The sequence below is a fragment of the Budorcas taxicolor genome, chromosome 17 (assembly GCF_023091745.1).
Source record: "Budorcas taxicolor isolate Tak-1 chromosome 17, Takin1.1, whole genome shotgun sequence".
Lineage (NCBI taxonomy): Eukaryota > Metazoa > Chordata > Mammalia > Artiodactyla > Bovidae > Budorcas > Budorcas taxicolor.
The window spans coordinates 16145598-16168403 of NC_068926.1; the positions used below are offsets into that span (position 1 = coordinate 16145598).

The 22806-nt window shown below is 38.0% G+C and overlaps 1 protein-coding gene across 1 annotated transcript in view; it reads left to right on the top strand.

The window, feature by feature from the left end:
- INPP4B (inositol polyphosphate-4-phosphatase type II B) overlaps positions 1-22806 on the top strand; it is a 723258-nt gene that overhangs the window by 551885 nt on the left and 148567 nt on the right. Inside the window, exon 15 of the mRNA XM_052654320.1 lies at positions 14018-14195. Within this exon, the coding sequence (XP_052510280.1) occupies positions 14018-14195 (178 nt within the window). The remainder of the gene's footprint in view (positions 1-14017; positions 14196-22806) is intronic.

Genomic DNA, 22806 nt, shown 5'->3' on the forward strand with positions numbered 1-22806 from the left:
AGCTATTTATCCCCCTTTTTCTTCTTCTCTGCTACCAGCCCTGTCTGTAGCATTTAGGGGACAGGCATCTTCACACTCATCCAATGATTATCTTGCTGAACAACTCTAATCTTTTGCTTTTCTCTGAGCCTTGACCAAGTAGCAGTCATTAAATATTTGTCAAAAACAATTTATGGTGAAATGATTTTTTAATTCTTTATGTCTAATTTGTGTTATAACATAGAATTATACATCTTTTTTAATGAGCTTTGTTTTTAATTGGAAGGTGAGAACTTTCCAATTATATTTTGTTTCAATATTTATATTCTGTGCCTACCAATATGTTTCTTTTTTTTAACATTTTAATTTTTTTAATGTATTTTTTATTTTTGTATTTTTACTTTATTTTACTATACAATACTGTATTGGTTTTGCCATACATTGACATGAATCCACCACGGGTGTATACAAGCTCCCAATCCTGAATCCCCCTCCCACCTCCCACCCCATATCATCTCTCTGGATCATCCCCATGCACCAGCCCCAAGCATCCTGTATCCTGTATCGAACATAGACTAGCGACTCATTTCTTACACGATAGTATACTTGTTTCAATGCCATTCTCCCAAATCATCCCACCCTTTCCCTCTCCCTCAGAGTCCAAAAGTCCGTTCTATACATCTGTGTCTCTTTTGCTGTCTCGCATACAGGATCATCATTACCATCTTTCTAAATTCCGTATATATGTGTCAGTATAATGTATTGGTGTTTTTCTTTCTGGCTTACTTCACTCTGTATAATCGGCTCCAGTTTCATCCATCTCATTAGAACTGATTCAAATGTATTCTTTTTAATGGCTGAGTAATACTCCATTGTGTATATGTACCACAACTTTCTTATCCATTCATCTGCTGATGGACATCTAGGTTGTTTCCATGTCCTGGCTATTATAAACAGTGCTGCAATGAACATTGGGGTACATGTGTCTCTTTCTATTCTGGTTTCCTTGGTGTGTATGCCCAGCAGTGGGATTGCTGGGTCATAAGGCAGCTCTATTTGCAGTTTTTTAAGGAATCTCCACACTGTTCTCCATAGTGGCTGTACTAGTTTACATTCCCACCAACAGTGTAAGAGGGTTCCCTTTTCTCCACATCCTCTGCAGCATTTATTGCTTGTAGATTTTTGGATTGCAGCCATTCTGACTGGTGTGAAATGGTACCTCATTGTGGTCTTGATTTGCATTTCTCTGATAATGAGTGCTGTTGAGCGTCTTACCAATATGTTTCTAAGAGATATTTTCTGTGTTAGCTAAGGGATTGTAACTTTTTCAAATTTAAAATGGATCAATACCATGTTCATGAAAACAACTCTCTGAAGAACAAATATTATTCCATTGTATAGATTTAGGAATTGAAACCTCAGTAAGTTAAGTAACTTAGTCTAGAACATACACAACTATTGTGTAGATGGTAGAACCAGGATTCAAATGCAGGTTATTATTATTATACAGTTTGAACTATTAATGATGTTTTATGAACATTTGCTACCTTATGAACATGGTATTGGAGAAGGATAGCAAAACATCATTAACAGTTCCAACTGTGTTTGAATCCTGTGTTCAAACCTGCATTTGAATCCTTGTTCTAACATATATAGTAGTTGTATGTTCTAGACCAAGTTACTTAACCTACAGTATAAATTATTGGCTTTTTTAGAGCTCCTCCATAAAAATATCAGACTTAACAGGGGAAAAAAATGAAATGGACCCTAAATATACCTTCTGTTTTCCTGTACTTTTATCCCAGAATCATAATTACCAGCATTATAACATCATATTCTGGGAACATTTGAGTTTTTCCCCTAGCTTAGTTGAGGTATAATTGACAAATAAAATTTTTATATATTCAAGGTATATAACTTGATGTTTTGATATATGTAAATATTGTGAAATAATGACTGCAATCAAGCTAATTAGCCTATCCATCATTCCACATAGTTAGCATTTTCTTTTCTTTTTTGATTTTTTTGGTGAGAACACTTAAAATTTACCCTCTTAGCAAATTTCATGAACACAGTGCAGCATCGGTAACTAATCACCAGGCTGTACCTTAGGTCTTGGGAATGTAAACATTTTGCATAAATGAAACTCCAAACCCCTTGACCAGTATCTGACCAGTATCTCCCCATTTCCTTCCTCAGCCCCGGAGAACCAGCACTCTACTCTCTATTCCTGTAGTATAATTTGTGTACCATGCAATTGACCTATTTTAAGTATACAGTTCAAGGACTTTTAGTAAATTTGTACAACTGTGTGATCCTTATCACAATCCAATCTTAGGGCATTTCCATAATGCCTAAAAATATTCCTCAGGCCCATTTGCATCAGGGTAACATTTACCTCTAAATATATTTAGGAATAGTTTCTATTCTTTTTTAATTAATTTGTTTATTTTAATTGGAGGCTAATTACTTTACAGTTTTGTAGTGGTTTTTGCCATACATTGACATGAATCAGCCCTGGGTGTACATGTGTTCCCCATCCTGAACCCCCCTTCTGCCTCCCTTCCCATTCCATCCCTCAGGGTTGTCCCAGTGCACCAGCTTTGAGTGCCCTGTTTTATGCATCGAACTTGGACTAGTGATCTGTTTCACATATGGTAATATACATGTTTCAATGCTATTCTCTCAAGTCATCCCACCCTCACCTTCTCCCACAGAGTCCAAAAGGCTATTCTTTATATCTGTGCCTCTTTTGCTGTCTTCATTACCATCTTTCTAAATTCCATATATATGCGTTAGTATACTGTACTGGTGTTTCTCTTTCTGACTTACTTCACTCTGTATAACAGGCTCCAGTTTCATCCACCTCATTAGAACTGATTCAAATGCATTCTTTTTAATAGCTGAGTAATACTCCATTGTGTATATGTACCACAACTTTCTTATCCATTCATCTGCTGATGGACATCTAGGTTGCTTCCATGTCCTGGCTATTATAAACAGTGCTGCGATGAACATTGGGGTAAACGTGTCTCTTTCAATCCTGGTTTCCTTGGTGTGTATGCCCAGCAGTGGGATTGCTAGGTCGTATGGCAGTTCTGTTTATAACAGCCAGTCTGACTGGCATGAAATGGTACCTCATTGTGGTTTTGATTTGAATTTCTCTGATAATGAGTGATGTTGAGCATCTTTTCATGTGTTTGTTAGCCATCTGTATGTCTTCTTTGGAGAAATGTCTGTTTAGTTCTTTGGCCCATTTTTTGATTGGGTCATTTATTTTTCTAGTATTGAGCTACATAAGCTGCTTGTATATTTTTGAGATTAATTCCTTGTTAGTTGCCTAATTTGCTCCTATTTTCTCCCATTTTGAAGGCTGTCTTTTCACCTTGCTTATAGTTTCCTTCGTTATGCAAAAGCTTTGAAGTTTAATTAGGTCCCATTTGTTTATTTTTGCTTTTCTTTCCGTTACTCTGGGAGGTGAGTCATAGAGCATCCTGCTGTGATTTCTGTCAGAGAGTCTTTTGCCTATGTTTTCCTCAAGGAGTTTTGTAGTTTCTGGTCTTACATTTAGATCTTTAATCCATTTTATTTTTGTGTATGGTGTTAGAAATTGTTCTAGTTTCATTCTTTTTTTTTTTGCAACAGTATTTCTGTTAGTTATATTGTTACATGTATTACTTTTCATTGAGATGCAAATTAACTGCATTAAATATTTACAAAAATTGCATTGTACTTTATATTTAAATTTAGTGTAAAATTGATTTGAAATATTTTTAGTTAATATATGTTTGGCAAGCTTTAAAATACTTTATTTTTATTTATTTATTTTTAAATTTTTTATTTTTACTTTATTTTACTTTACAATACTGTATTGGTTTTGCCATACATTGACATGAATCCACGATGGGTGTACATGAGTTCCCAAACATGAGCCCCCCCTCCCACCTTCCACCCCATATCATCTCTCTGGATCATCCCCGTGCACCAGCCCCAAGCATCCTGTATCCTGCATCGAACATAGACTGGCAATTCGTTTCTTACATGATAGTATACATGTTTCAATGCCATTCTCCCAAATCATCCCACCCTCTCCCTCTCCCTCAGAGTCCAAAAGTCCACTCTACACATCTGTGTCTCTTTTGCTGTCTCGCATACAGGGTCATCATTACCATCTTTCTAAATTCCATATATATATGTTAGTATACTGTATTGGTGTTTTTCTTTCTGGCTTACTTCACTCTGTATAATCGGCTCCAGTTTCATCCATCTCATTAGAACTGATTCAAATGTATTCTTTTTAACGGCTGAGTAATACTCCATTGTGTATATGTACCACAGCTTTCTTATCCATTCATCTGCTGATGGACGTCTAGGTTGTTTCCATGTCCTAGCTATTATAACAGTACCGTGATGAACATTGGGGTACATGTGTCTCTTAAAATTAAAAGCTTCTGCACAACAAAGGAAAATATAAGCAAGGTGAAAAGACAGCCTTCTGAATGGGAGAAAATAATAGCAAATGAAGCAACTGATAAACTAATCTCAAAAATATACAAGCAACTAATGCAGCTCAATTCCAGAAAAATAAATGACCCACTCAAAAAATGGGCCAAAGAACTAAATAGACATTTCTCCAAAGAAGACATATGGATGGCTAACAAACACATGAAAAGATGCTCAACATCACTCATTATTAGAGAAATGCAAATCAAGACCACAATGAGGTACCACTTCACACCAGTCAGAATGTCTGTGATCCAAAAGTCTGCAAGCAATAAATGCTGGAGAGGGTGTGGAGAAAAGGGAACCCTCTTACACTGTTGGTGGGAATGCAAACTAGTACAGCCACTATGGAGAACAGTGTGGAGATTCCTTTAAAAATTGCAAATAGAACTGCCTTATGACCCAGCAATCCCACTGCTGGGCATACACACCAAGGAAACTAGTTTCATTCTTTTACTGGTGGTTGACCAGTTTTCCCAGCACCACTTGTTAAAGAGATTGTCTTTTTTCCATTATATATTCTTGCCTCCTTTGTCAAAGATAAGGTGTCCATAGGTGCATGGATTTATCTCTGGGCTTTCTACTTTGTTCCATTGATCTATATTTCTGTCTTTGTGCCAGTACCATACTGTCTTGATGACTGTAGCTTTGTAGTATAGTCTGAAGTCAGGCAGGTTGGTTCCTCCAGTTCCATTTTTCTTTCTCAAGATTGCTTTGGCTATTCGAGATTTTTTTGTATTTCCATACAAATTATGAAATTATTTGTTCTAGTTCTGTGAAAAATACCATTGGTAGCTTGTAGGGATTACATTAAATCTATAGGTTGCTTTGGATAGTATGCTCATTTTCACTATATTGATTCTTCTGATCCATGAACATGGTATATTTCTCCATCTATTTGTGTCATCTTTGATTTCTTAATCATTTATAGTTTTCTATATTTGTTTCTTTAGGTAGATTTATTCTTAAGTATTTTATTCTTTTCATTGCAATAGTAAATGAAATTGTTTCCTTAATTTCTCTTTCTGTTTTCTCATTGTTAGTGTATAGGAATGAAAGGGATTTCTGTGTGTTGATTTTATATCCTGCAACTTTACTATACTCACTGATTAGCTCTAGTAGTTTTCTGGTGGTGTCTTTTGGGTTTTCTATGTAGAGGATCATGTCATCTGCAAGCAGTGAGAGTTTTACTTCTTCTTTTCCAGTCCGGATTCCTTTTATTTCTTTTTTTTCTCTGATTGCTGTAGCTAAAACTTCCAAAACTATGTTGATTAGTAGTGGTGAGAGTGGGCACCCTTGTCTTGTTCCAGACTTTAGGGGAAATGCTTTCAATTTTTCATCATTGAGGATAATGTTTGCTGTGGGTTTATCATATATGGCTTTTATTATGTTGAGGTATGTTCCTTCTATGCCTGCTTTCTGGTGGATTTTTATCATAAATGGATGTTGACTTTTGTCAAAGGCTTTCTCTGCATTTTTTGAGGTAACCCTATGGTGTTTATCTTTCAGTTTGTTAATGTGGTGTATCACAGTATTGATTTGTGAATATTGAAGAATCCTGGCATCCCTGGGATAAAGCCCACTTGGTCATGATATATGATCTTTTTAATATGTTGTTGGATTCTGTTTGCTAGAATTTTGGGGTTGAGAATTTTTGCATCTATGTTCATCAGTGATATTGGCTGGTAGTTTTCTTTTTTTGTGGCATCTTGATCTGGTTTTGGTATTAGGGTGGTGGTGGCCTCATAGAATGAGTTTGGTAGTTTACCTTCCTCTGCAATTTTCTGGAAGAGTTTGAGTAGGATAGTTGTTAGCTCTTCTCTAAATTTTTGGTCAAATTCACCCGTAAAGTCATCTGGTCCTGGGCTTTTGTTTGTTGGAAGATGGTTTCTATTCTTATGCCTTATCTTATAGGCTTTCCAGGTGGCTCAGTGGTAAAGAATCTGCCTGCTAAGCAGAAGATGAGAGTTCAATTGATCCCTGGGTCAGGAAGATTCCCTACAGAAGGAAATGGCAACCTTCTCCAGTATCCTTGCCTGGAGAATCTCATGGACAGTGGAGCCTGGCAGGCTATAGTCCATGAGGTCATAAAGAGCTGGAAATGACTGAGAGACTCAACAACAACCTTCTCTGTATTTTAATGAGGTATATGAAAAATAATGCCCAGGACGGAGTTCAGAAAGTTTTTGGATGGAAGGGAATCAGGGGACCTGGTTTGGGTGTTACTCCATTGCATGTTCCCAGATTAGTGAGCATGAAAATACCAGAAGCCAAACTAGGCAGAAATAGATCAACCAAACTCTTGGAAGTTTGGCAAAAAAAATTGGGGCGAGTGAAACTATGGATAAATGGGAATAGGCCATGGAAGGAAGTGAAAACTCATTGAACTTTGTCAGATAATAGTGTCTGGGTGCCTTTTATTAGAGCAAGAATAGGACTAACGAAAGAACATGAGTCTATAAGTATGTAGTATATATATGTTATATATTATACACACACACACACACACGGTCCAACTGGTCGAAAAATGGCAGATAAGAGCATTCAAACTGAAAAATAAGATTGTAGGAACTATTGTGATCAGAGTCAATAGTTACATTTTCTTTGAGGGCAAGTTGAGCTAAAATGAAACGAATTTTAGGTGTTTTTGTTTGTTTGTTTTTCCCTTGATTAGCATTACTTGTCACAGAGCTAATAAATCGCATCAAGGTTTGTTCAAAAACTGATTCTAAAATTTCCAAGAAACCAATATTTTTAAAAAGAGTATTTTCAGAGACAAACATCAATTTAAGTTTAAATTTTGTAACTCGTTTAATTATACAAGGAAATCCATAGGAGGTAAACAAAAGCAGATATTGTTTTCCTTCAGGTTCTTATTTGTAAGCTACACTTCTAGCAAAAAGAAAAAAGGGAAAAAAACAATGGAAAGGATGAATGGGCGAAGGCAGAGCCGTATGATTTCATATGATTTTGTGTGTGTGTGTGTGTGTGTGTGTGTGTGTGTGTGTGTGTGTGTGTTTAACCTTCTACAATTTCCTGAAGCACATTGTTAAACCCTGTGAAGCCAGAAGGGTATATTCAAGTGCACTAAGGTGTACATTTTCATTTATTATCCACATGGTTTTCTTCTCAGAACTGAAAGCCTGTTTGTCCCTCTCTCTGGATTCAGGAAATCTTTTTTTTTTTTTTTAAAGCAGTGCTTGAGTAGGGGGAAAAAAAGAAGTGGAAATAGTCCTTCGATTTTCCCAGGAGATTTATTTCTGCAGCAAGAGTGGAAAAACAGCACCCCATAGCAGTTTTCCTAAGTTCATCCACCCTAATCCACCCGTGCCACGCCTCCTTCTGTTTTCTTCCTGTTTCCCTCCTTGCCACCTCATCCTGTCTCATCTGTATTTTTCCATGACTCCATTTGCCAAAATAGTGGCCTACTTGAGTAAATGGGTTAAGGAATGGAGATAGCAGTGGCCTGGAGGAAGGAGGGCACAGATAAACAGCAGAGCAAGTTCCCAAATTTGAGGTATGGGCATCGGGCTAAGAACAGTTTTGTTTCTCTCTTCTTGCCTGCTTCCTGCCTTCATCCAACCTATGTGACTTAGTGACTAAACAACAACATAACCTAAACATGAGGCAAAGATTTCTAAGTGTCAGTGTAAGGACAGAGGAGGGAAGACCAGTTTGTAGGCTATTGTGCTAATCCTGGTGGAAGATGGTGGTGGCTTGCAAAAGCAATGGTTGCAGTGAGTGTGGAAATGAGCAATTAGATTCTGCATATGTTTGGAAGAAGAAGGCAGAGTTTTCTGGAAAATTTGGCACAAGTTAGGAGAGGAAGAGATGTTGGCCACATCAGATGAGCTTGGTGTGAGTTATGGTGGAGAAGCTGTTATAGAGAATGGGGAGCACATGAGGAGTTTGGTTTGGGATATGATAAGTTGCGACTGTCAAGAGAAAAGTTTTTGCTTTTAATGGAATTTAAGGAACAGTCTAGATGGGGAATAAATGAATTTGAAAATCATTAATACAACTGAGGTTTATAAACTACAAGGTTAAATGAGATTACTTAGAAAGGACATGTTGATAAAAGCAAGGAAGTCTTCCAAGGATTGAGCCTTGGAACACGTAACACTAGTGTGTGTGTGCTAAATCACATCAGTTCTGTCCGACTCTTTGCAACCGTATGGACTGTAGCTTGCCAGGCTCCTCTGTCCTTGGGATTTTCCAGGCAAGAATATTGGAGAGGGTTGCCATACCCTCCTCCAGGGGATCTTCCCAACCCAGGAATTGAACCCATGTCTCTTCTGTCTCCTGCATTGGCAGGCAGGTTCTTTACCACTAGCATCACCTGGGAAGCCCAAGGAATACTAGAGGATGGGAAAATAAGGAGGACCAAGAAGTGACTGAGCTGGGATATACACATGAAAACATACATCATTATTTTAATTATATTTCAGTTATCAATTCACATTTATAAATATGAATATTATTTTACTATGTGCTTTGTTTTTCTTTATACCTCAAAAATTATACCTACCTCTAATAACAATATGTTCATGAACATATGAGTGTGTGTAGGTACATATGCTAATTAATAGGATATTAAATAATTTAAATATATATTAAATCAAAGTGTATATCGTATATACATCCATCTATATACTTTAATTCACTATTTCACCAATATAAAACTATTATACTACTTTCAAATATTTACCCATGATTTGCTATAATATTTATATCCTATTAAATATTTTTTGTCCAAACAAATATTTTGTCTTTGTCTGATTGATAGTTGATTCAAGTGTTTGGATTCAGTTTAAATTTCAGAGAACTATAAAATAGAATTTAGCTATATTCTTTTTATCTCGATAATTAAATTATACTCATAACTTTCTATTTAAAAAGCTGTAACTGTTAAATAGCATGTTTAAAGAGTAAGACAATGAATAGGTAGATGAAATTTATGCACACTTAAATTTATTTTATGGGTTGTGATTTTTTTTTAATATACCATACTATTTCAAATTGGACACCAACATTGGCTTTTATTGTGGAAAATGAGTCTTTCAGCCTCACTAGGTAAGATGCTCATTATTAAAAGACTTAACCAGGAGAACCAGTGCGTACTACACAACTCTGTTCAAATAGAAACTGACTCAGGAACGTGGGGCAGGAGTTACAGTTATGTCCCGTGATGGGATGGTGATTGAAGACTGCATTAGGGATGGAGAGGAGGAAGGTGGGAATATATTGGGAGCGGAAAGATGAAAGGGTGATGGAAAAGTTTGGTGGGGCCGACACTCATAATGAGAAGTGAACCAGAGCGATTTGTGCTGAATATAGAGTGCAGCAGAAACAGACTCACAGACCTAGAAAAAAGACCTGTGGCTGCCAGCGAGGTAGAGGCAACAGGTAGAATGGGAGTTTGGAGTTAGCAGATGCAAACCAGTATATATAGAATGGTAAGCCGCAGGGTCTTACTATATCCAATCCTGTGATAAATCATAGTGGAAAAGAATATGAAAAAGCATATGCCTATATATGGCTGAGTCACTTTGCTGTAGAGCAGAAATTAACACAACACTGTAAATCAACTCTCCCTCAATTTTTAAAACAACAAGTGAAAATAAGACTAATATTGAACAAAACTGTGAACATAAAGTTGGTGTACAGAAGTTGCCTTAGAGAAGGAACTTTGATCGGGGTTATTGTGTAGTGTGACCAGAGGTGGAGAGGACAACTATAGTCAAAACAGTGGCAGCTCATGTCTCTAAAATGTGCTTCACCGTTCACCTGCATCAGGATTTCCCAAGGTGCTTGTTAGGAAAGCTGCAACTCACTGCAGCAGAATCTCTTGGTGTTGCCAGGGCACCTGCATTCTTTATTAAAAATATCCGGGCCCTGACATCATCCCCAAGTGAATCTAATGCCTGTTAAAATTTGAGGATCACTGAACTAAGGTATAAGGAAAGAATATGCAAGAAGTAAATCTTGGCAATGTATCCTCTCCAGTGGAGAGGAGACTCTCAGGGAATTTGCCGGGTAAGAAATGTGTAGATAAAACAATGAAAATGGAAAATGTTCAGAAATAAAGTAACAGTGAACTGCCAGGGAAGTATGGTATGAGTCAAGGGGGAAGGTCATGGTGACAGAGGTCAAAAAGGGGCCTTGGACTGGGACTCCTCTGGTGGCCCGGTGGGTAAGACTCCGTGCTCCCAATGCAGGGGGCCTGGGTTCCGTCCTGGGTCAAGGAACTGTTACAGATTCCACGTGCCACAGTGAAGATCAAAGATCCTGAGTGCCACAACTAAGACTTGGCTCAGTCAAATAAATAAGCAAATAAAAATAAAAAATTAAATTATAAGAATGAAAGAGTGCATGGGAATGAACATGTGAGAGACCAGGAATGACACACCCAGAAAGAGGACAGATCTGTGAAGGTAAGGTGGGAAGACCACACTGGCTTTCCTGAGCTAAGCCATGGGAGGCCTGCCCATCCCCATAAGATGAAACCAGAAAGCAATTATAACGATAGAAGAGCAGATCAGTTAAAAGAGACCATGGAGCAGCCCCCGCAGGCTGCTTTCTGTGTATGGTCCTTAAGAAGTCATATTCTCGGCTGTCAAAAATGCTAGGTATTAAATGTCATCCCCACTCTGATCACACATCAGTAACTTTATGTATTTTTTTCATTGAAGTATAGTTAATTTACAATGTTATGTTACTTTCATCACTGTACAGCAAAGTGATTCATTTACACACACACATATTCTTTTTCAGATTCTTTTCCCGTATAGGTTATTAGATAATATTAAGAATACTTCCCTGTGTTATACAGTAGGTCCCTATTGGTTATCTATTTTATATTTAGTAGTGGATATGTCAATATCTTTATATAATAATTTTTTGCAGTAATAACACAGAGTTGTTTGATTTACTAAAGATTCTGGTGAATTTAATTTTTTATCCAGTCTGAGTACAGGTGAGTAGGAGGACATTCCAGTTCATGATTTTTGTTAAAGGCCTGAGCATAGTCTCCCAGGAGATCAGAAGAACCAGAAAGAGAGAGAATTGTCAGGGACTATTGTTTTCTCTCTCTTCCTCACTGTTGTTACTTGTCATCTGCTTCAGTTTGCATTAAAATAAGTGGTGTGCTTTATTTTTAAACTCCTGCTTCTGAAATTGAAAAAAAAAAAAAAAGAAAACTTTGAGTACAAAATTAAGAGCAGATTCTAATCATGTTTCTTAGCCTTTATAAACTTCTATCCTTCATTCAGCTTCTTGTCCTATCTCCCATATAGTCCAAGCAACCAAGGACATTTTAAATACAATTGTGAAAAAAGTAAATAAAATAATAGATTTATTGTATTGTCTCCCTAAAGAAACGAATACTTTGTTCTTTAAATCATTAGCGTAAAGGGAAGGGAGAGTTCTTCCGAGATGTTAATTTTTCTTATTGGGTGCTAATATTTTAAAATAAGAAATGGAAAGAATTATGAGGACCTCCTGTACAGCACAGGAACTCTGCTAATGTTATGTGGTAGCCTGGATGGGAGGGGAACTTGGGGGAGAATGGGTACGTATAGATGTAAGGCTGAGTCGCTTTGCTGTGTATCTGATACTGTCACAGCATTGTTAATCAACTATATTCCAGCATACCTATGGCTGACTCATGTTGATGTTTGGTAGAAACCAATGCAATTCTGTAAAGCAATTATCCTTCGATTACAAAAATAAATAGATTTTTTTAAATGGAAAAAAGAATAGAAGAAAAGTGGAATTATGGGAATGTTAATAATTGAGCTGGTAAATGTAAAGAGAATATTCAGTATACTCAACAGGGGTTGCAAGGTGAAATCCAGCAAAGGGTTTATGTGCCCATGGGTCATAAAGCCAAACTCAACTCTGATAGCAAAGTAAGGATTTATTGCAGAACACCAAGAAGAAAGTGGCAGGCAAGCCTCAGGGCCACTCCATCTTGGTCTTTTGAGTTTGGGATTTTTTTTTTTTAAAGGGGAAGAAGAAAGGGCCAGGATAATCATAGTTTCAAAGCGTGAAGCATCTGCCTGCAATGTGGGAGACCTGGGTTTGATCCCTGGGTCAGGAAGATCCCCTGGAGAAGGAAATGGCAACCCCCTCCAGTACTATTGCCTAGAAAATTCCATGGATGGAGGAGCCTGGTGGGCTACAGTCCATGCGGTCGCAAAGAGTCGGACACGATTGAGCGACTTCAGTCAGTCACTCACTCAATCATAGTTTCGGGAGTCCAGGGTATCTCTGGTTTATGATTCTCGGGCCACGTGGTCCATAACTTGAGCCTGTTAGTTCATCATGCCCTGGAGGAACAACCTGAGTTTGTAAGTTAATGATGATATCTACAACAACAATTATAGTATATTGACAATGGTACAGACGACAGCAATTTTAATCAACTGTTCGGTTGATGAGCACAAGATTGAGGTCAAAGAGGACAAGAATGGGTACCAAATTTTGAATAGAGATAGGAATCATAAACTCTGTAAGGGAACTTTGTTTTAGGAAGACTTAGTTTCAATGGTATAATGAAGAAAAGCACTGATGGTTGGATGTAAAGGGATATAACCAAGTGTTCTACCCACCCTGTCAATGTACCAACTGTGGCCACTCTCCTTTTTCTTTGAAGTTTTGCTGGAATGTCTCCTTCATCTTTCTTAATGCATCTGGGCAAAGACTTCATCATTTGATGGAATTCTTACCTCCATAATGTGCTTAATCAATTCTTAAATGATGATTATAAAAGTAATTCTTTCATTTGTAGTCAGTTTTAGATATTTTTGCAAGTCAATGAGGAAACTTCAAGGCGAACAAAAAGGGTGGTGAAAAAATAGCATAATGGAATTTTTATGTCATCAGTGTCCCTTTTCTATCCAACAAAATTCTCCATATGCTCACCTAGCCTTAATTTATATTCTCCCCATTTCTCAGCTATTAGAATTTATGCCTTCTGCCCTAACTGTCATGGGGAAGATATACATAGTAATTATTAAATTACTGCTCTGTGTCATGCACTAATTTAGGCATTTCACGTGAATGATGGCTGATCTTACCCACCTCTTAGAACTGTTTGGTTAATTATTCCCACTTTCCTGATGAGGAAACTAAGATTACGCTAAGATCACCTGGCCTACTAAGTGGCAAAGCCAGGATCTGTATTCGTAATGTCCTAAATATAAAGGTTCAAACTCTTCTCTCTGTACTGTGTGACCTCAGGTTCATTAGTAATTAAATTTGTTTTGAATGCTAATTCTTGACATACGTAATCATGAAAAATCTTCTTAGTGCTTAAGCAAGGACTAGAATCATTTCACCTAGTCTTTCAAAATATCTCAGTCATTTGACTTGAAAAAACTCAGAATATCACAAATATCTCTTAAAGTAATTCTTATCTGTTCAGTAGGAAGTAGTGCTATTAGGAGTTCTGTTTATCACTTAGCATCTGGTCCTAAGTGCTGACAGTTCTTTCTGCTTGTTGTGTAATTCGCCTTTATCTTTGTTGTTGCAGTACTGGATACCAGTTTATTTACTATTCACCTGAAAACACAGCCAAAGCAAGAGAAGTTCTCAGCAACATCAATCAACTACAACCTCTGATAGCAACCCATGCAGACCTACTGCTTAATTCTGCAAGCCAGCATTCTCCAGACAGCTTGAAGAATTCTTTAAAGATGCTTTCAGAAAAAGTAAGATCCAAATTGTCACTGCAGTGGGGAAAACGAAATACCCAAATCCCCACTGGTGTTGCTTTCTGCATACATTACCTTTCATAGCATCTGGAAATGTAAAATAGACCAGGTTAGAAAGTAAGCTTCAAAGTATTGCCACAGGATCAAAATGAATTGGCCTCATTCTCTTTTCAAATCTTACTGAACATTTTTTTTTTCCTAGTAGGAAATGAAACCTATTATTGGTTGAAGTATATTTTCTCTTTTCCTTGACATCTTTCATTTTCTTTGCTTCATGGTTGTATTAAATGAATTAAATTAGATTTTGAAAAGTATTTTCCTCTGGCGAGCACCTAATTTTTATGCATATGAAGCTAGCCCTTTGAGTAGGAATGTCACTTCATTTGAGAGCAGAACTTTCATGTGGATTCTCATCAGTAGCATGGGGTGATTCTTGTGCCTCAGTTTGCTTTCTACAACATTGTCTCCTGGGAGAAGGTTCTAAAAATTTCCAAAATTATTAGTTAATGTTTGAAATGTACTGGGACCTAGGTCTGCATTCTTCCAAAGGTGACTTGCATTTGTATATGTAAAGAGAAAAGCTAGTCTGGCATGGGGTAGATACTCAAACATCAATTTCCATAATGAATCAGGGCATCTGAATGATATGGAGAACCAAGATAGGAAAAAATCAAATTGTAGCTTGATTAGAAATGCAAAGTCAAATGTCTTAGAGTCCAATTCTGGTACACTCATTCATAACCTCTGCATCCTGAGGACATTTTGCAATTTATTATGAGATATTTCTAATAAATATGCCCCTGAAGAAACTGACCAAAGAAAATTCTCAAGATAACATTTTAAAATAAAATAGTGTAGTTTATTGCATCCCTGAAGTATAGATTCCTAGAAACTTGAATACTATATCTGTATATATATATTTGACTCAGATATGTTCATTTGTACCACTTTGCCCTTACTTAACATTTTAAAGTCTATATTATCATGTATTTTCTCATAGGATGTACTCAACATCTATTTTCAGAAGAGAAATAGCTAAGATGTCATCAGAAAAGTCAAGTGAATTATCTAATAAACTAAGGAGTGAAAAATTAAAACCCAAGACTTCCAGTTCAAAATGCAATCTTCCTTCCATGCTAGGAAAAGAGAGGAAAAAATTGACCCAAATTTTACAACTACCTACATTGTCCAGTATCATGCTAGTGATTACAGTGGCTTAGGTTATTTCACTGAACCTTCCAACTGTGTGTCCATATTATCTCCATTTCACAAAGGAAAAGATGGAAGCTCAAAAAAGTTTAAAGCATGTACAAAATCAGGCAGGTTTAGAATCAAACCCAGGATTCAAACAAAACTAGCGGTCAGACCCAGGGTCTAGTTGACTCAGGAATGGAAACCCTTTATGGTATTTTCCATGTAATATATGTTTTGATATTTCCTTTGTTAAGAAATAAAAAAATTATTAAACAAACTCCTTAGCAATACTTAAGTATTTTAATAGTCAATGAATATGTTCTGGCTAAGAAAAAGGAAGGAGGAGGGTGTTGCATAGAGTAAAATAATAGAATTGTTTTCAGTTCCATTTCTTTTTTGGATTTGTAGATGAGGTGAGGGCTTCCTGGGTTCAGCTATGCAGAAAATTCTAGCAGTTAGTACCCCACAGTGGTGATTTCAGAGCATCTTCCTGTGCGTTGGGCAGGGCTTTGTCATTTCATGCATCATTTACAACTTGCTGCGGTGATTTGGGGGAGGGGGCAGGGCATGTATAATATTTTCACCTCCTTTAATTCAGCATTGGTCCAACTTTTGTCCCTTTATTTTTTTACTGAGTAGACAAGTTTTGTCTACTAATAAATCTGTCAGCGCTTGGAATCAGAAGGATTTTTTTTTTTAGGTTAAGTTTGCAAGCCATGCGTTTCCTTAAGAATTCATGCCCAGAATTTCAAAGAAGTACCTAAGTTAACAGAGTTTTGCATAGTGTATGAAGACAGTTACTAGCTTTTGGTTTACAATAAAGTATTATCCACGAGGGCTTCCTTGGTGGTTCAGAGGATAAAGAATCTGCCTGCAATAAATCTAGCATAAAAGGTAAATCACATAAATAGCATCTTAAATTTTAGTATAGTTTAATATTAGCAAGAGTTAACTTAAAATATTTTGCCTTTAAGCTCGGGGACTTGCACACTATGGATTGGAGAATAAATCTTTTCTTTATTGATAGCCCCCTTTTTCCTTTTATTGAATGTGAACTGTCATATTTGGAAAACAAGTTCTTGAGTTATTTTCTTAGAAAATCATCCTTATAGATATTCAGTACATAGTAGGGACCTAACTGAATTCCCACAGTAAAATTTTCTATAAATTTTTCATGTTCTAATATGGACAAACTCAATTAAGTGTTTCTATTTTTTTAATTCTTAGTATATCTTCTGACAGATAACTGGATTTTGTTTGCTGTGTATTAGTTTATGGAAATATTCAAGAAATTATCTAATTTTATGATGTAGGATTATAGCCAAAGACAAATTCTGACTATACATGAATAATCCAAACAGAGAAGACAAAGCATAAACCAAAGTTTTAACATAAGATATGAAAGGCTAGTAATAGAGTGGGATAAAAGACACATTTTACTTTTCCCTAGACTAAAATTACACTGCACTAAGACCGAAAAAAAGACAAAAAGAGAAGGGAGAGAGAGAGGAAAGCAATGTAAATAAATTCAAAATGAGAAAAATAAAGACCTAAATGTAACCATATATATTATAAATTAAATGTATGTCTGACATTAGCTTCAAATACACATGATAGTCTCCATTTCATAGAGATGGATAGACCTTTTTTAAGAAACCCATAATTATTCTGGGGCTTCCCTGGTAACTCAGAGGTAAAGAATCAGCCAACAATGCAGGAGATGTGGGTTTCAACCCTGGGTCAGGACCTGAAGGAGGAAATGGCAATGTACTCCAGTATTCTTGCCTGGGAAATCTCATAGATAGAAGGTCCTGGCAGGCTACAGTCCGTGGGATCGCAAGAGTCTGACACAACTTAGTGACTAAACAAACAATAACATTATTATTCTGCTCCTCACAAAGCAATTTCTGTCACTAAGTTGTGTCCTAATCCTTGTGACCCCATGGACTGCAGCATGCCAGTCTTTCCTTTCCCTCACTATCTCCTAAAGTTTGCTCAAATTCATGTCCATTGAGTCGGTAATACTTTCAAACCATCTAATTCTCTGCTGCCCCCTTCTCCTTTTGCCTTCTTTCCTAGCATCAGTCTTTTCCAGTGAGTCAGCTCTTGACATCAGATAGCCAAAGTATTAGAGCATCAGCTTCAGCATCAGTCATTCCATTGAATATTCAGGTTGATTTCCTTTAGGACTGACTAATTTGATCTCATTGCTGTCCATGGGACTCTCAAGAGTCCACACAATTCAAAAGCATCAATTCTTTGGCACTCAGCCTTCTTTATGGTCCAACTCTCACATCCATCCGTGACTACTGGAAAAATCATACCTTTGACTATAAACTTTTGTTGGTAAAGGGATGAGTCTGCTTTTTAATATGCTGTTTGTCATAGCTTTTCTTCCAAGGAGGAAGGGTAGAAGAAAATTTCATGGTTGTGGTCACCATCTGCAGTGATTTTGGAGCCCAAGAAAATAAAATCTGTTACTGCTTCCGCTTTTCCCCCTTCTATTTGCCATGAAGTGATGGAGCCGATTGCCATGATCTTAGTTATTTGAATGTTGAGTTTTAAGCCAGCATTTTTACTTTCCTCTTTCACCCTCATTAAGAGGCTCTTTGGTTCCTCTTCGCTTTCTGCCATTAGGGTAATATCTTCTGCATGTCTGAGGTTGTTGATTTCTCACAGCAATCTTGATTCCAGCTGTGCTTCATCCATCCTGGCATTTTGCATAATGCGCTCAACATATCAGCTAAATAAGCAGGGTGGCAATATACAGCCTTGTCATACTACTTTCCCAATTTTAAACAAGTCAGTTGTTCCATGTAAGGTTCTAACTGTTGCTTTACCTGCACACAGGTTTCTCGGGAGACAGGTAAGATGGACTGGTATTCCCATCTCTTTAAGAATTTTCCACAGTTTGTTGTGATCCATACAGTCAAAGTCTTTATCATAGTCAATGAAGCAGATGTTTTTCTGGAATTCCCTTGCTTCATCTATTGCCTACAGATGTTGGCAATTTGATCTCTGGTTCCTCTACATTTTCTAAACCAAGCTTGTACATCTGGAAGTGCCCGCTTCACATGCTTCTGAAGCCTGTCTTGAAGGATTTTAAGCATAACCTGGCTAGTATGTGAGTTGAGTGCAACTGGACAGTAGTTTGAACTTTCTTTGGCATTGCCTTTTTTTTCAGATTGGAATGAAAACTGACCTTTTCCAGTCCTGTGGCCACTACTGAGTTTTTCAAATTTGCTGACATATTGAGTGCAGCACTTTTAACAGTATCATCTTTTAGGTTGTGAAATTTTAGCAGGAATTCCATCACCTTCTCTAGCTTTGTTAGTAGTAATGCTTCCTAACCCCCTCTTGACTTCACACCCCAGGATGTCTGACTCTAGGTGAAGGACCATGCCATTGTGGTTATGCAGGTCAGGGTTTCCCTGGTGTCTCAGGTGGTAAAGTGTCTGTCTGCCTGCAAGGTGGGAGACCCAGGTTCGATCCCTGGGTCAGGAAGATCCCTTGGAGAAGGCAATGGCAACCCACTCCAGTACTCTTGCCTGGAAAATTCCATGGACGGAGGAGCCTGGTAGGCTATACAGTCCATGGTGTCACAAAGAGTCAGACATGACTGAGCTACTTCATTTTCACTTTCAAGACCTTTTTTTACAGTTCTTTGGTGTATTCTTGCCAACTCTTCTTAATCTCTTCTGCCTCTGTTAGGTCCTTACTGTTTTTGTCCTTTATTGTACCTGTCGTTACATGATATCAACAACTGGTGTCTCCAATTTTCTTGAAGAGATCTCTAGTCCTTGCTATTCTATTATTTTCCTCTATTTCTTTGCATTGTTCATTGCAGAAGGCCTTGCTATATCTGCTTGCCATTCTCTGCAACTCTGCATTCAATTGAGTTTATCTGTCTCTTTCTCTCACCTTTTGCTTCTCTTCTTTTCTCAGCTCTTTGTAAAGCTTTCTCAGACTACCGCTTTGCCTTCTTGCATTTCTTTTTCTTTGGAATGGTTTTGGTCACTGCCTCCTGTACAATGTTACAAACCTCTGTCCACAGTTATTCAGGCACTCTGTTTACCAGACCTTGAATCTATTTGTCACCTCCACTGTATCATCATATGGGATTTGATTTAGGTCGTACCTGAATGGACGAGTGGTTTTTCCTACTTGGTTTAATCTGAGCCTGAATTTTGCATTAAGGAGCTGATAATCTCAGCCACAGTCAGCTCAAGATCTTGCTTTTCCTGACTGTATAAAGCTTCTCCATCTTCAGCTGCAAAGAATATAATCAGTCTGACTTTAGTATTGATCATTTGATGATGTCTCTGGTGGCTCAGATGGTGAAGAATCTGCCCGCAATGCAGGATACCCAGGTTTGATCTCTGAGTTGGGAAGATCCCCTGAAGAAGGGATAGGCTACCCACTCTGGTATTCTTGGGCTTCCCTGGTGTCTCAGATGGTAAAGAATCCACCTGCAGTGTGGGAGACCTGGGTTCAATCCCTGGGTTGGGAGGATCCTCTGGAAGAGGGCATGGCAACCCACTCCAGTATTCTTGCCTGGAGAGTCCCTATGATCTGAGGACCTGGTCTACACTCCATGAGATCGCAGAGAGTCACACACGACTGAGTGACTAAGCACAGCACAGCAGGTGTTTAATAAATTTATATAAAAATGCAATGGAAATTCACTGGGGAAACGATATCTTTTTAACATATAGTGCAGGAACAATTGGATATCTATGTGCAGAGTAAACCATTCCTTATCTACACCTGACACATATCAGTTCAGTTCAGTTCAGTCGCTCAGTCGTGTCCCACTCTTTGCAACCCCATGAATCACAGCACGCCAGGCTTCCCTGTCCATCACCAACTCCCGGAGTTGACTCAGACTCACGTGCATCGAGTCCATGATGCCATCCAGCCATCTCATCCTCTGTCACCCCCTTCTCCTCCTTCCCCCAATCCCTCCCAGCATCAGAGACTTTTCCAATGAGTCAACTCTTCGCATGAGGTGGCCAAAGTACTGGAGTTTCAGTTTAGCATCATTCCTTCCAAAGAAATCCCAGGGCTGATCTCCTTCAGAATGGACTGGTTGGATCTCCTTGCAGTCCAGGAGACTCTCAAGAGTCTTTTCCAACACCACAGTTCAAAAGCATCAATTCTTTGGCACTCAGCCTTCTTCACAGTCCAATTCTCACATCCATACATAACCACAGGAAAAACCATAGCCTTGACTAGATGGACCTCAGTCGGCAATGTAATGTCTCTGCTTTTGAATATACTATCTAGGTTGGTCATAATTTTCCTTCCAAGGAGTAAGCATCTTTTAATTTCATGGCTGCAGTCACCATCTGCAGTGATTTTGGAGCCCAAAAACATAAAGTCTGATACTGTTTCCACTGTTTCCCCATCTATTTCCCATGAAGTGATGGGACCAGATGCCATGATCTTCATTTTCTGAATGTTGAGCTTTAAGCCAACTTTTTCACTCTCCTCTTTCACTTTCATCAAGAGGCTTTTGAGTTCCTCTTCACTTTCTGCCATAAGAGTGGTGTCATCTGCATATCTGAGGTTATTTTTATTTCTCCCGGCAATCTTGATTCCAGCTTGTGTTTCTTCCAGTCCAGCATTTCTCATGATGTACTCTGCATATAACTTAAATAAGCAGGGTGACAATATACAGCCTTGACGTACTCCTTTTCCTATTTGGAACCAGTCTGTTGTTCCATGTCCAGTTCTAACTGTTGCTTCCTGACTTGCATAGAGGTTTCTCAAGAGGTAGGTCAGGTGGTCTGGTATTCCCATCTCTCTCAGAATTTTCCACAGTTTATTGTGATCCACACTGTCAAAGGCTTTGGCATAGTTAATAAAGCAGAAATAGATGTTCTTCTGGAACTCCCTTGCTTTTTCCATGATCCAGCGGATGTTGGCAATTTGATCTCTGGTTCCTCTGTCTTTTCTAAAACCAGCTTGAACATCAGGAAGTTCACAGTTCACGTAATGGTGAAGCCTGGCTTGGAGAATTTTGAGCATTACTTTACTAGCATGTGAGATGAGTGCAGTTGTGTGGTAGTTTGAGCATTCTTTGGCATTGCCCCTCTTTGGGATTGGAATGAAAATTGACCTTTTCCAGTCTCATATATAAACAGTAATTAAAAATGGATCATAGACCTTATATACAAGCTAAAAGAAACAAAGCAAGGACTTCCCTGGTGGGCCAGTGGTTAAGAATCCACCTTCTAATGCAGGGGATGCCAGTTCAACCCCTAGTGGGGGAATTAAGATTCCACATGCCGGGACAACTAAACCTGCCAGCTGCAACTACTGAGCCCACGTACCCTAGAGCCCGTGTTCCACAACATGAGAAGCCCCTGTGCCCGTGCCTGTGCCTGTGCCGCAACTGGAGAAACCTTGCACCCCACAGCAGGGCCCGCATGCTGCAAAAAAGACCCAGTACAGCCAAAAGAAGAAAATTGAAAAAAGCAAATAAATAAGTAAGCAGATATACAATAGAAGAATTTTTTTTTTCATCTTGGATTAGGCAAATATTTCTTAGAACACAGAAAGCGTGAACAAAAGAACATAAATGATACATAAGACTTTTTCAAAATTAAAAACTGTCAAAGTTTTCAAAAAACACTATTAAGAAAATGAAAAGGCAAGTCTAGACTAGGAGAAGGTATTTGTAAAATAGATGTCTGATAAAGGACTTGTAGCCAAGTGTGTATTCTTACAACTTAATAATAAAACCATTACAAATGAGCAAAGAATTGTAAAGACATTTTACCAAAAATGATGGATGACAAGCACATGAAAAGATGCTCATCATCATTTGTTATTAGGAAAATGCAAATTTAAACTAAAATGAGGTACCACTAAGCACCCACTGGGTTTGCCTGGTGGCTCAAATGATAAAGAATCCGCCTGCAATGCAGGAGACCTGGATTCAATCTCTTGAGTTGGAAAGATCCCCTGGAGGAGGGTATAGCAACCCACTCCAGTATTCTTGCCTGGAGAATCCCCATGGACAAAGGAGCCTTGTAGGCTACAGGCCAATGGGTCTCAAAGAGTTGGACACAGCTGAGCAACTAAGCACAGAAAACCACCCACTAGAGGAGTTAAAATCAATAGGGCTGAGCATAGGAAGAGTTGGAAAGGATATGAAATAACTGGAACGTTCATCCATCATTGATGGGTACACGTTTGCAGCTTGAAAAATCAGTTCAGCAGTGTCTCATAAAGTTAAAAAAGAAATATGATCTCGCCCTCCTAATCTCATTTACCTGAGAGAAGGTCTATTCTGTAGGTACTGAAAGGTTGTTGACATTGGAAACCCAGTGACTTGCTTTGTGAAGATCATCCTTTGAGCAACAACTAAGCTGAGTAAGAACAGAGAGATTTGAATATTGAGCATAAT